The 15410-nt window shown below is 40.9% G+C and overlaps 1 protein-coding gene across 1 annotated transcript in view; it reads right to left on the bottom strand.

Moving 5' to 3' along the window:
* Window positions 1-15410, bottom strand: part of LOC107076301 (protein NLRC3-like) — a 369350-nt gene that overhangs the window by 338893 nt on the left and 15047 nt on the right. Inside the window, exons 9-14 of the mRNA XM_069180176.1 lie at window positions 14883-14996; window positions 12753-12866; window positions 11748-11861; window positions 9971-10268; window positions 9472-9541; window positions 585-2334 (exon numbers count right to left, since the gene is read on the bottom strand). Coding sequence (XP_069036277.1) covers window positions 585-2334; window positions 9472-9541; window positions 9971-10268; window positions 11748-11861; window positions 12753-12866; window positions 14883-14996 — 2460 coding nt within the window. The remainder of the gene's footprint in view (window positions 1-584; window positions 2335-9471; window positions 9542-9970; window positions 10269-11747; window positions 11862-12752; window positions 12867-14882; window positions 14997-15410) is intronic.

Raw genomic sequence — 15410 nt, 5'->3', positions numbered from 1 at the left:
AGCAAGTCTGACTTGTGCAATTCCCACAGACACAAACTGGTCAGAGACAAGTGGAATGAACAATATCCAAATAACTCAAAAACTAGACCATAAAATAACTAGAAAAAACTTAGAAAGAAAACAAAATCCCTACAGTCTCCCCCATCCCAACCCAACCCCTTTCTAAAACAGCTGCCCTGGAAACAAGCAGCACACGGAGATCTCGAAACTGGCATGAACCCTGACCGCCCTCAGCACCGATTTCCTCACTTCATACATGATGGACACATGAAGCAGCTCCAAAAAAAAGAAAAAATAGTAACATGAGACATGAGCTGGAATGTCTGAAGTTTGAGTTTTGAACTTTTCACTTGGCAAACTGCCATTAGCTTTATATTTTGGCATTGTACCGTAGAATCAATAACAAATAATTTAAAAGAAAGTTAAAAATAGTTAATTATGGGATTTAATGTTGAAAAATAAAAAGTGTGCTAGAGTATAAGATGAATATACTGTATCTACTTCACTTCACTGAGTACCAGCCAGAAGTACCCTCAGAGGGACAGTTTGGACCTTGCATGTAAAGTAAATCTGAGGTTACTCACGTAAGGGTTTTTGTTATCTTTGCCACAGGTAGCAATCTCCGTACACACTCCTCTGATGTAGCATATTCACTCATGTCAAAGACATCAATCTCTTTCTCAGACAGCAGTGAGAAATAGGCAAGTGCTGAACACTGGGAAGGTGAGAGGCTTTGTCCTGAATGTTTTCCTTTATCCAAAGTCACATTGAACTCATCCATTAAAGACTTGTCCTTCAGTTCACTCAGACAGTGGAAAAGGTTAAAGCATCTTTCAGGAGAAGACGCTCCTCTAATGAGTTTTTTGATGTGTTCTGTTGTTTCCAGTATGTCACTGGAGTGATCTTGTGTGTGTGACAGGAATCCCTTTAGAAGCTCCTGGTTGTTCTTCATTCCCGTTCCCAAGAGGAACCGGACAAACAGGTCAAGGTGACCAGTCTTGCTCTGGATGGCTCTTCTAAGTGCAACTTTATTCAAGTGGAACAGTGTGGAAGCTGGTGGGTTTCCTTTCTTAAGTGGGTTAATATTTTTGTTCTGATGGGAACCTAAAACATACAGAGCTGCAAAATACTCCTGGACAGTCAGGTGTAAAAAGCAGTACACCTTTTCCTGAAACAAGACTGACTCTTGTTTAAATATTTCCTTCCACACCCCTGAGTAAAGGGAGGAGTTGTGGAGATCAATGCCATATTTTTTCAAATCTTTTTCATAGAACACTATGATGTTTTTCTTCAGACTTTCAAATGCCAGCTTTCCCAGCTTCAGAATTGCTTCTTGATTTATTTTGAGGACAGTTTCTTTCTTTTCCTTTTGTTCCTTTGCTGTCAGTAAGACAAGCAGAAAGTACGTATAGAAATCTGTCAGTGTTGTTGGATTTGCCCCACTGTTCTCTTCCAAAGTGTGCTCCAGAACAGTAACTACAATCCAGCAGAAAACAGGAACATAGCACAAAATGTAAAGACTCCTCAGTGCCTTTATGTGTGAAATAATTCTGTCTGCTAGAGCTCTGTTCTTACACTTCTTTCTGATGTACTCTTCCTTCTGCTGGTCTTCAAACCCCTGGACCTCTGTCACCCTGCTGATGAGCTCTGGAGGGATCAGACCTGTTGCAGCTGGTCTGGAAGTGATCCAGATGGAAGCATTAACAGGAAAGTTCCTCTTGATGAGGTTTGTTAACAACACGTCCACTGAAGCTTGCTTTTTCACATCAGACCACCTCTGGTTTGTTTTAAAGTCCAAAGGATGTTGGCTTTCATCCAGACCATCAAAGATGAACAGGACTTTGTGGCTATCTAAAACATTATCAGAGGATTTTATCTCTGGACAGAAACACAGAACCAGTTCCTGTAAACTCATTTCTGATTTGATCAAGTTTAATTCACGGAATGGAAGAAAAAATATAAAATCGAAGTCCTGGTTGTCTTTTCCAGTAGTCCAGTCGAGAATGAATTTCTGCACAGAGAATGTTTTCCCGATGCCAGCAACTCCCTTCATCATTACAGTTCTGATTGGAATGGTCTGTCCTGGCAGTGGCTTAAAAATATCGCTGCACTTGATGGAGTGGATCTCTGATTTTGTGCTTTTGGAGACAGTTTCTACCTGCATGACCTCATGTCCATGATTCACCTCAACACAGCTGCCCTCAGTTATCCACACGTGTGTAAAGATGTCATCAAGGAGGGTCTGCTCTCCCGGCTTAGCAATTCCCTCAGATACAACTTCAAACTGCGTCTTTAGAGCTTCCTTGTGTTTGTCTTTCAGTGTCTGCAGCCACCCTAAAACAGAAAGAACACGATAGTAAAGACACAGTCTGAGGCTGCAGTAGAAATCGTGACAGTGTGATGTGATGACAGATCTCTTACAGGGACACCAGCTATTGAGGTTTACAAGTGTGAGACACAATCAGAACAGATGGACACAGATAAAGTCAAGAGTCACAGACACAGTCCATTAGTTGTCCTAGCTGGAGCTCCGGCAGTGACTCCTCATTTTTAATCACCCTCTGATAGTCATGTCCTGGTCTCTCACAGCCTCACAGACACACCCTCTCATGAAGACAATTTCCTCATGGGAGTTATTTTCATTCCTTAGAATGACGACTGATTCTGCTCTATCCTGGGTATCAGAAAGCCAAGCTGTAGTTCAAGATGCTAACTGACCATTGTGGCAAAAGCCAAATGTGTCATAATATTTACTGCAATTATCTATTCCTTAAAATATTTAAAATATCGATCCACTGTATTAACGTGATTGTTGAATTTACTGGAACAATTAGAAATTGAATTAGTAAAGCAATATTCACACATGGATTAAAATTACACAATAAGTAATTTATTGAAACAACAGCAAAATGTGCACTGCAAACCAACAGGATTATATATACAATGTCTATAGAGCTCCCTTTCAAAATTGTCACCCTTAGTTGCCTTAGAGTAGAGACCAAACACCCTACCCCTCAATATCCAAGTGAATAATATTCTACAACTTTTTTAGCAAATTAATAGTAGATCTAGAATCTGAAATAGCTTGGTTGGATAAGAGCCCACCTCTTGTAGCAGCGATTCTAAATTAGCTCACGTGTACCCAATCACCTTCAGAATCAGATCTATTTGATTAACAAATTTATTAACAAATAAAGTAACAAAACAGTAACATATACTGTAGGAGAAATATAATGAACTGTAATGAAATTCAAGAAACAAGGGCTATCTGAGTGAACAAAGTAAACCCTTGGTTTAACAGACTAATAGGAGAAAGGCGACCATTTTTGTTACTTTCCGTTAAATCACAATGCTTTTTTTTCCCAACACAAAATCATATATAGATTATACTTCATGTATTTGTTTTCCCTATCTTTTAACTTATTTTTAAGAATTGCAATCAACCTTATGACATCTTTTCTTGTTTTTTTATCCTAAATATACAGTACAAGCTCTGTATTTCACACGTCTTAAGTACACTGATTCACTGAAGTATATGAAACAAACACTAATAATAAGCAATTGACCTGCCAGTATAGTGCACCATTGATATTCCAAACTTTTATTTTTAAACCTATGTAGTATCTTTACCTTGTTTTAATATTTTTACATTACAATTTTGTGCATCTTTTTCTTTTCAAATAATATGTAAAAATACAGGACTGCACTACTCTGTAAAACTGCCAGGAGGCACAGTGAATCTTTAATGAATCATTGTGTCTAACATTAGGTTGATTATATTTTAATAATAAAAAATAATGTTCACCCATTAGTACTTTCCTAAGCTAATCATACAGTACAGTGACACTAATATAATTTTTTGCTGCTTTCATCAAATAGTGGACAAAAGCATTAGCACATTAGTGTTTATTTTACTGATTGTAGACTATATTATATGTTGTTATGTTATATGTTGGGAGTGTACAGTATTACAACACAGGTTAAGTCTTAGCACTTTCACATTGAAAAAATAAGTAGCTGCTATGTTGGTGGTTATATAATACATCGTATAAGCATTCTAATTATTCTTGGCTTAATTTGTTATGTATTTTGTGTAACTATGCAGCAGTGGAAGGAGCCGCGGTGAATGAGTGAGTCGGCGCCCCGTCTGTGAGGTTAGTGAGAAAATGCGCCGTTATGTGAAGCAGCGCAGCACCGTCGTGTAGAGTGGCCCCCAGGCTGGACTTGCCCTGTCTAACCGGGATCTAGCCTGGAAAAAGACCCCGCTTGGCAGCGGGGACCAGACTGGATTTACCCTGTTTAACAGGGTCCAGTCTGGGAGAACAGGAAGGGAGCGAGCGCAAGGCCAAAAATAAAAATTTAAATTGTGGAAAAATTATATGTCTGCCCCAGTATAGAGACAGAACGGGACAGGATAAAAGAAAAAGAAACAGACTCACACTCGATTAAAATCCCTTCTGGGATTGCCGGTGCACAAATCCTCACCCTGTTTATCCTTTTCGGGGAGGTGCTCAGTGTGCCTTTAAAGAGTTCTCACAGCTGCCACCCATCTTTCATCAGTGCAGCTGTGATTACAAAGGAGACTTTTTCCTTTTGTACTTTTTTCACACTGAACACACCCCTCGTGTGTAGTGCCACAATTGTTAACTCACATTGTAAGGTTATTACAATGTCTATACTATAATCTTTAATCTATACTATATTATCTAAGGCGGTGCTCTGGTGTCATGAGGGAAAAAAATCATATGTACTGTAGGATTTTGCATACCACTCTTGTGTAGGGCAGGCTTCATCATGGCTTTATAAGCAGCATGAGCCTTTGCTGTTGGAGGAAGAAGAAGATGGGTAGAAATTCAAATAGGGAACCAGTTGCAACAACAAAGTAGAGCATCTGGACCCCAGTGTGCACTGAGCTCAATTTAATGAGGATTTCTAAAGGTTAGAAGACTAAAGGGAAAGTACCACAGCAAGATCTGGTTCAAGAAGCCCAGCTGAAGCAGCAGTGGAGTTTACATGATCAAGGTCTCAGAGCTCCACAAGAACACATGTGCTCCAGCAGCTGGGACCAGTTAACTGAGGTTCAACAGCTGTCAGAGTGGGGCTCTTGCAGGAGCAGCAGCTAGTTTATCTTACACTAGCAGAGTATAATGACCTGCAACAAGCACAGGTAAAAAAGATATTAGAAAGACCAGAGGATATGTGAAAAAAGAAATGGATATTGTACTGGAGGTTACAATACATTTTTTTTCAGCACTACCACAACAAGGAAACAGTAATGAAGTAAAATTGAAATCTTGGAGCTTTTTTTTAGCTCTGTAACAGGGCACCTGGATCTGGGCACCTAAGCATCTATTAGGATACCAGAGGGAGATGTATAGATACTCTAAATACCCGGGGAGAATGAGTGTTCAATCAGCAGGAGGTTATTAGGGGACTGGTGTCTCCTGTGTGAAGCCAGGTTTAACTATGTGAGTATTCAGGGAGTGAACGGTCCTTGTCGGCTCAGGAGAGTCAGACCCTGAGCTGATACAGTGTTTCTGTATCAGCCTGCCAGTAAAAAACAAGACAGAATGGGGAAACCAGCCAAAATGGCAGAGTTGAGGTCTCATTTCACTACTTTTTTCATAAAGTACGAGAAAGCCATACAGTTAAAATGGTTAAATACAATGATATAGGTCCACATGCAATGCAAAAGATCCAGTCAAGTCAAGTCAGGAGTTAATGTGAGCAATTCCCTAATATTCAGCTACCATCAAAGGGAAATCTGTCACAGACTCCTTAGGTTTTAAATGCAATTTTAAGTGATTTTAAATTGACCATTTTTTCCCTTCAGCACAGTGTTCAGCAGGTGACAATTTAAAGAGTCAAAACATACTGCACTGGGAGACCCTGAAAGAAATGGACTGTTTTAGTCCTGAAAAAAGCAGACTATGAGTGGACCTGATACAGGTACATCCTTTTCCTTTGTTACATAAGGCTCAACGTTATCCTCTGCACATCATCTTCAGCTTTTTTGTTGAATATCCTGTAATGTAGTTATATCAGGGAAACACCTTAATGATTTGATTTTATTAATTACTGTTTATTTTCTGTTTCATTACTGAACCGTACAATGTAGAGTAATGAAATGTATAAATGTAGTATGCAATGTAGTATATTGATACAGCTGTTTGAAGGAGCTGGTTTGAGGTGTCTAAGAATTTAGAGACAGTGGTTAACATCTATCTAATGAAAATATTCATGCAGATCTCAGATGCTTTGAAGAAACTGAGGTGCTTTCCGAGTTGTAGTGGTACTGACACCAGTGGTGTGACATGCTTCTCCAGATCACTGTCACCCGTAAAGATCAGATTCAAGTTATTTGAACCTTATTCAGAGAGTTTGCCATTCTGTTGTTTTTAGGAAACTCTGATTTCCTATATAGAGAATCCCTTGGTTAAAAGCAGTCTCGCCAGGTCAGAAGATATATTTTTAGAACAGGGAGACAGGTTCGATTCACAGATTCCCATTCCCTCAAGAAGGCAGCAGCTACTCAGCTACAGTTTCACATAAGTTCTCACTAACTCACTGGTACTGACCAGAGCAAGGAAATCAGATCATATCATCCTTGTTCTAGCAAAGCATCATCTCAGACAAGCAATTTCCACAGAAAGCTTTAAAATAGATCTTAAAACCCTTCTTTACCAACAAGCCTATCAACTTTACTATTACTAATTTCCTATCTTTTTCCTTCTTAGATATTAAGTTTCCTGACTTCTTTTTTAAGCTTTTCTTTTTGTGAAGTACATTGAGATTAATTGGAATGAAATATGCTATAATAAAATAAAAATATTGTTATAGTTATTATTAGAGATTGGAGGTCATTCTCTTTAGTGCAGAAGGAAGGTCTATCTCTCTTATTGCTCTGTATAGGTGTTTTATAGCAGTTCAATACTTAGTCTGGGGTTTTTCTGATTGGTCAGGTGTCTCTAATTGTGTTAACACTCAGGTATATTCTTAGTATATCTTTACAATTTGGCAGTTGTGATGAGCCCTGGGACAACACAACTGCAAGATGCAGTCTCAGTCAGAGCTCGGGAACAGGAATCCACAGGGAGGCCAGGCTAATAGGGAAAAGCTCTCCAGACAGAGCGGACACAGGATGCCCGGCAGGAAGGAGACTGGGAAGAAAAAAGTACCCCGACAGCCTGAGAGAAAAGGGTGAAGAAGAAAAAGAGCCAGAAAGGTGGCAGGAAATAGGACAGAGAAAAGAAAAACCTAAAGTGCCAGAGCAAGGCTCTTAGGGAATAAAACATGATGAGGCTGCACGGGGAGAGGCCCTGATGTCCTGGACAACAGAAGATGCCTCCTGGAAGCGGTTCAGAACCGCAAGGAAAGGAGGCCAGCAGAGAAGAGTCCAAGGCTCCAGGGTGGGGGCCAGGAGATGCCATGCAGTCAGGAACTGAGTGCTGCAGGGCAGAGAAAATCTTTGAGAGGAGCTGAATCAAACTGGAACTGGAGTCAGAACAGACTGATTCAGCGATGAAAGGTGAGGGTGGTTAGTGTCCAGCCCAGTGATCTCAGCCCTGGCAAATCAGCCTGTAGACAATAATTGGGCAGCCTCTGCATCAGAGAGGAATCCATTGTTGAGCTCCCAAAAAAGGAGGACACTTGGATATCTCGGTCTTGGGATGGATTTGTGGTGCTGACCTCCAAGGGAAAACAATGATTCAACTTCAGAGTGAAATCTTGGTGTCGAGAATCAAAGACAGGGGTGCAAACATGCTTAGAAATCCAGAAGCTGCTGAGGCATCTGCCCAGGGAGCTAGAGAACAGAACAGAGTGCAGACAGGACAGGTGAAATGAATACAAATGAAGCTGAGAACAAAAAGCACTAGTGCACAGAAAGGGAGTTAAGGGGGTGAAATGAACAATGACAAACCACTGTAAAAGCAGTGCCTCAGCATTAAATAGGGAAAGAATAACTGAGTAATGAATTGTTAATTAATACTTAATACAGATCAGTGAAGGAAAGTAAGGCTTGTGCAGCTGGTCCTGGAAAATCATGAGCCCTCATGAGAAAGTAAGTTTCCCAGGGCGAATGCTAGCTGAGAGATACCATATTGGTGCGATCGTAACAGGGCTATTATAGAATTAATAGTTATTAGAGATTTTAAAGCTTTTATTAAAGATTTCTAAAAATCTACCTTTTGCTTTCACCAAGACAATGGGTCAGACTTCACTAACATTCCAAACTGGAGGGGGGACCTAGAGGGAATCAAGATATATATATCTACTGACATCCCAGTCAATCACCAACTGTGATTGGTGCACACAATTTATAAGGTTATAAGGTTGCACACAACTCATTTCATTGGTTTGCTCACTGGCTTCTCTATCCAGCTAGCCTGGCAATCTGACTTTTCCAACAATGTGACTGCAACAGTCTGAGTCAGGATTTGTTCAAAGACTTCAGGCTGAGAGAGTGCAACAGTACTGTTTTTCATAAACCAATTGTTATGTTTTGCCTTTTAGGTTCTTCTTTTGTCATCATTATGAATATCGAAGCATATTCAGTAAAAAGCTACACTTCAGACTAACCTTGTCTTCTATGATCTCACTTTGCGTGATCCAAGCAGATGACTGTGCACAGGCTGTTTTAGAGACTGAAGTTCAGTAAGATGCTAAATTCCCTGCATAGCTGTTCTCAGCAATGTGAGGCAAAGCTCTCTCTCCTCCTTTCTCTCCACCAGGACACTCCCAGCACAGAGAAAGCAACTGGAGAAACTACAGCAAATACTTTGCTCAGCTCTGACATCGGCAGGAAGTTCAAATTCATCCATGGCCACAAGTTCCTTGATCTTTGAGTACAAAACTTCTACAGTATATTAACATTACAATTCTCAAGTTTAACTATTATTTTGGACACAGTTCAGGATAGTACATGCATATTTTCTTGTCTTTGGGAATATGAATGTGATTTAACCACTGATATATGATATTTTAACAAATACTCCCCTGTGCACAACAGGGAGCTTGGCTGCCCAGGCTCAGCCAGCAACTTCCCTGTTGCGTGATGCTGGAGAACTGGGTTCGAGCCACAGTGGTGGAGGGCCAACCTGAGGTGGGAGCAGCGAGGGCACATGCCCAGAGAACCCAAATCCGTTACAATATATATATGATACTGATATATGAGATTCAAATAACCTTAGCTATAGACAATAATAATAGTTATTTGCTCATCTTTAATCCCTGAGTGAAGGATCAACAATTCATATTACAACAGATTGATTCACAAATATATTCCTTTACTCTTGTTAGTTTGTTATGTATGTTTTAGTGTTGTATCAACAAAGTGTTTACTGTATATTTAGAATCCATGTGTAAGACTTTAAATTATTATGTTTAAGTGATTCCAGTTGCCAAAGCACACTCATAAGTACACACTGACCTGGTCTGTTCTTCTCCTGAGAGACACTCTCATACACTAACCTGTTTGGTCAATCTGGAATCCTCCTGTACAGAAATCCTCAGGTTCACCTGTCACAGCCCTCCTCACATCCTGAACATACAGAGTAGAGAATTGGCAGATTTTAGAGGAATCAAGAGACCTGAAGTTTTCATAGAAACACAATAACAGCACCTATAGTGATTACAGTTCCACAGTAAGAATAAATGACCATCCTTCAGTGTTTCTGTACTGAGATACTGAGTTGTGGTCACTAATGTATTACACTGTATAGTACATGTGAAATAATATAGCACACAGTCAATGAGCTGCCCTCAGTGATGAGTGTGTATTAATTCAGCCACACAGATCACTACAGATCTCTGTCTGTGAGCACAGGGAACAGATGGCACAGCACAGAGACACACAGAGTCATTCAACCCTTACAGGTTCACTGTGAATCAGCTGGTGAAGAGAGTGTCAATATTCAGCACTGGTCTGATTTTAGAGAGTGTGACTGAAGTCTCTTACCTGTGTCATTACCTGTTCTGACATAAAGAAGGTGTCATGGCCCCTGTGTTCCTGCACTGAACACAGACTGCAGATGAGAGTCTGATCAGTCTTACAGAACAGCTCAAGAGCTCTGTGGTGCTGCTGACACAGACTGGGCTCCTGGTCTCCACTGATGTCCACCAGTCTGTGTTTCTGCAGGGCTGGGACTGTGTAGTGCTGTCGAACATGTGTCTCACAATAAGATGCTGGGCAGACATGGCAGTATTTCACAGCTCGTATCTTCTTGTCAGTGCAGAAATCACAGAACACATTTCCATGCCCAGCAGATCTGTGGACAAACAAAATAATGAGGATTCTTCACATTGTGCCTTTAACTCAGAGACAGAGAGTCACAAAAGTCATGCTGAATCCCTCTATACTACTCCTTACACAAACAAAATACAGGCACAAGAATTCATGCCAGGAGAGGAAAGAGAGGAAATACAGAGTTCAAGACAGGCAAGGCATAAAGAACTCAGGACAAGATGACACACACCCTCAAGTTAAAAAAAGTCGTACTGTTGCTGTTACTGAACTGTCCTCTCAGAAATATATATGGTTTTGCCTCTGAAATTATGTTTACTTCTGTGAATCTTTAAAAATGTCAAATTTTATTTTTTTAATTCTATTTTAATTTAAAATTTAATGTTATATCAATTTCTTTAAAACAACAGCACCAGATCATTTAAATATGGAAAACTAACAAGTTCAGCTATTTTTTATTATTTAGAGTTTCCAGCTTCTCCTGGATTCAGACTCTCTGGACACAGCTGTCCAGTCTGAAGCGATGAAACAACAGCTGATCCTGAACAGTGCTGCGCATTCTCAGATAGAGCTGCTGAAGTGAACCTGCACAATACACAGTGTCTGACAGCCCTCTTGTACCAGCTGCCTTCATGGCAATTCATGACCAGGAGCTCCCAGATATCACTGTCCTGCTCCTGTGGCAATTATCTGGTCTCCACATGCCCTCGAATACATGCTGGGGATGGGAGATGCCTGTGTGTGATGTTTTACTGTGGAGAAACCACTGCAGACCAGCCTGCACACATCTTGACTGAATGAGACCTTAATCCAGTGGCATGGAGCCCATTATGATTTGAGGTCTCATTCTGCTGTAGCCTTCATTTACCAGTACAGACACTGAGATATCCCAGGTTGTTCATTTCTTCCTCCTGCACTGTCTTGATTTGGCCAGAGCACTGTGTGCTGAGTGTGCAGGAGTCTTAACAGGCCATTATGGTACCAAAAGACACTCCAGGATTGAATAATTTCTATACTTCAGCCTGTTGGCTCTGAGCCCACATGCCTAATGGACTCCCTAACTAGCCACTGACAAGGGGCTGAACTTTGTAATCCAATAAGTACAATAACAATGTGACACACCCCAACTGACAATAATAATTACAGCTGCCACCACCACCACCATCATCAGGTTGTCATCAATCTGTTGCCAATACAACTGACAGGGAATTCAGCCCAATAAAACAGGTTCACATTATGGTGTAAATGGACAGAGTGTCCTAATGGAGCTCCTCTTCCACACTCTGGTGGTTGATCTGTTGAACGGTCAGTCTTCATGGACACACAGCTGGGAGCTGGATCTGCAGCTCTCGGCCTCTGTCACACATGATGTGAAGACAACTTCAAGAGCCAGATATCTTTTGAGTAATCCGGATCCTTTATTCTGCTGCTTAATCACTCCTGTGCTACAGCCCTCTGTTACCCACAACCTGTGTGTGTTTCTCATGTGTCTGCATGACCTCACCTGGGGTCAGGGGCGATGGGTCCTTCTCTGAACTCTATTGGTGGATTCATTGAGCTGTCACTCTTTATGGACACACAGCTAGACACTGGTGACCCTGGTCTATCCAGCTTGACTCTGTGAACAGCACAGGCACAGACACCTAACCTTATTCAGCTGAATAGTCAATAACACTCTTTCCGGATTGCACAGGTACAGTTCTTTCAGCCATCAGAGTTAAACATTTGTGCTTGATCCAGTGCTTGATCTCTTTTTGAGCCCAAGGCTGTATCTAGTTACTCTCCTCTGGACTAATTGCTGAGCAGTAATCTGTTTGTAACCAAAACTTTATACACAATAACTAAGGTCCAAAACAACAGTGTACATAGTGTAAATGAGGCCTCACCGTCTGTTGTACAACTTTAACAAAATGTCTTTCAATAAATTCTATTCTTTTAACTGTATACTATATCCTCACATTCTGCATGTCTTTTTTGTTTTCCCAAATCGTCTAGCAACAAATTATATTGTTCTATGTTACGAGGGAATCAAGTGTTATCTACTTCTACCAGTGTCTGTCTCCTAGTGCACGCCACCCTGTTGACTCAGACTGCACTGACCAGGATCCACTGTGAGGACGAGGGGCTGGACTTTCTAAATCCATAATTACTATATCAGAATAATGGACACACCCCTATTGACAATAATAATTACAGCTGCCAAATCCACCATCATCATCAAGTTGTCATCAATCTGATGCCTAGACAACTGACATGGAGCTCAACTCCATAAAACAAGGATCACATTTTTGTGTAAATGACAAAGTGTCTATTGGAGCTCCTCTCCCCCACTCTACTGTTTGATCTGTTTTGAGAAATTCATGTTCTATATTCTGCTGCTCATCACTCCCATGATCAATTACAGCTCACTGTTCCTTCCCCTGTGTTTCCGTGATCGTGTCTGGAGTGGATACACAGTCTTTCATCCTTTAGTCAGTAGAAAATACTAGTTACACAATAGTGACCTCACCTTGGGTCAGAGGCAAAGCCTCCACCTCTGAACTCTATTGGTGGATTCATTGACCCGTCACTCTTCATGGACAAACAGCTGGGCACTGATGACTCTGGTCTCTCCAGCTTGACCCTGTGAACAGCACAGACACAAACTCCTGACCTTGAACTGACAGAAGCTGAGCTCACTAACAAAAAAAGAATGATACCGACAGGGAACTCATGAAAAACAGAGAAAGTGAGTAACACAGTGAGCTAGAGTACAGAATGTGCTTCACTGGGTTCTGGAGATGTGATGATTTTCAGTGGAAAACAGAATGTGGAAAGTGGAATGAGTAGCCCTTTGTAAAATGAAGAGATTGTTTTGGCACGGAACGGTATACATAAGAAGCTTATTCTGTTTTGAATTTGTAGAATCTCTCTCATTCTGCAAGATTAAGATGTGTCTCTCTGCTGCTCAGCCCTCACAGCCCCTTTCCCTCTTCATGGCCTGAAGGAAACAGCCTATAGGGGGCAGCACATTGTCCCAGTGTGTGAACATGAGCCTGAGCTCCAGGGTGTTTCTGCTGATTTTTCGAACTGGAGCAGCTCAGAGAGCCTGGAGTCACGTTTCTACTGGAGAGGCAGAGCTGGTCAGCTGAAGTCACACATTGGTCATGTTGCTGGTGATACTGCACATCTGAGTGATAAATCAGTGATACATTTTACCTGGGATCTACTCATCCCTTTCTACTCTGGTCCTTCACAAGTTCAGATCATATATTCAATTAAATCACATATTAAATCCTTCTATAGTCCAATTTAAATAATAGATCTTGTAAAACCAACAGGAATTCAGTACAACCAGAATGCGATCATTTGAAATCCAGTAATCCAAGTAGTGTGCCAGATTCAGACAGCTTAACCAGTCACTGATGGACGTCATTGAGCATTTCTGGACAGTTTGGTAGTTACTAACCAACTGATCCAAGGATCTCAGGCTGTGTTTTTCCTGAAAGACACCAGTGTGTCAGTATCACCCACATGGCTAGGCTGCTTGTTCCTGACTCTAACAACCTTTTGTGTAAAGAAGGGCCTCCTGTTCTCAGCACTTCTCTGTAGTTTCAACACATGTCCTTCACAGTGTATACCACTTTTCATAGTGATTCTGGTGACTCGGTTGAGTGCCCCAGTGTCTTTAGGATTCTATAATCTCGAATCAGACCCTCTTATAAAATCTGACAGGTTCAGTTCTTTGAACCCTCAGTATTAGACATTTCTTTTGAGCCCAAGGCTCTATCTGCTTACTCTTCTCCGGACTAATTGCAGACCATTAATCTGTTTGTATCTTCAACATTGTACACAATGACCATAGTCTAAACGAAACTGGAGACAATTTTAAATGAGGCCTCACAGGTGTGTTATACAATTTTAACAAAATGACCTTTATTAAATTCAATGATTTTAACTATATAAAATTAACATTCTCTGTGTCTTTTCTATTGCTTTCCCAAATTGTCTAGAAAAATAATAGGTACAATGTTTACCTGTCCCTACCAGTGTCTAAATACGTCCTAGTGCGCCCTGTTGACACGGACTGCACATGACTGCAGCTCACACTGACCAGTTCCCACCGTGAGGACGAGGGGCTGGAATTTCTAACCAATAATTATATTATCAGAGTGATGAACACTTCCTTGTTGACAATAATAATTACAGCTGCCAACTCCACCATCATCATCAAGTTGTCATCAATCTGCTGCCCATTCAACTGACAGGGAATTCAACTCCATAAAACCAGCTGGACATTATTGTGGAAATGGACAGATGGTCCAAGTGGAGCTCCTCTTGCTCACTCTAGTCTTTGATCTGTTTTGAGAAATACAGGTACTACATTATGCTGCTCATCATTCCCATGTTTAATAACAGATCTATGTTACTCACACCCTGTGTGTCTGTGGTCATGTCTGCACTGGATACTCACTGTTTCATCCCGTAATCATGAGAAAATATTAGCTGTAGAATTTTGTTTTTATTTTCAGCATTTTTTCAGCAGTCAAGTCTTTGTCTTAAAGTTTTCACATTAAAATTAAGAAAGTGGGAGATAATCCAGTTCACACAATCATATGACCAGCAGACAGATACACTCAATGGACAACAGTGACCTCACCTGCGGTCAGAGGCGATGGGTCCTTCTCTGAACTCTATTGGTGGATTCATTGAACCGTCACTCTTTATGGACACACAGCTGGACATTGGTGACCCTGGTCTATCCAGCTTGACTCTGTGAACAGCACAGGCACAAACTCCTAACCTTATTCAGCTGAATAGTCAATAACACTCTTACAAGATTGCACGGCTACAGTTCTTTTAGCCCTCAGAGTTAAACATTCGTGCTTCATCCAGTGCTTGATCTCTTTTTGAGCCCAAGGCTGTATCTGGTTACTCTCCTCTGGACTAACTGCAGAGCACTAATCTGTTTGTCCCCAAAACATTATACACAATAACCAAGGTCTAAACAACAGTTACACAGTTGTAAATGAGGCCTCACTGTGTGTTGTACAACTTTAACAAAATGTCCTTCAATAAATTCTATTCTCTTAACTGTATACTGTATCCTCACATTCTGTGTGTCTTTTTTGTTTTCCCAAATCGTCTAGCAACAAATTATATTGTTCTATGTTACGCAGGAATCAAG

Source organism: Lepisosteus oculatus, chromosome 18 (genome assembly GCF_040954835.1).
Source record: "Lepisosteus oculatus isolate fLepOcu1 chromosome 18, fLepOcu1.hap2, whole genome shotgun sequence".
NCBI lineage: Eukaryota > Metazoa > Chordata > Actinopteri > Semionotiformes > Lepisosteidae > Lepisosteus > Lepisosteus oculatus.
Note: the sequence above shows the minus strand (reverse complement) of the source record. Positions and strands in the feature narration are given on the sequence as shown.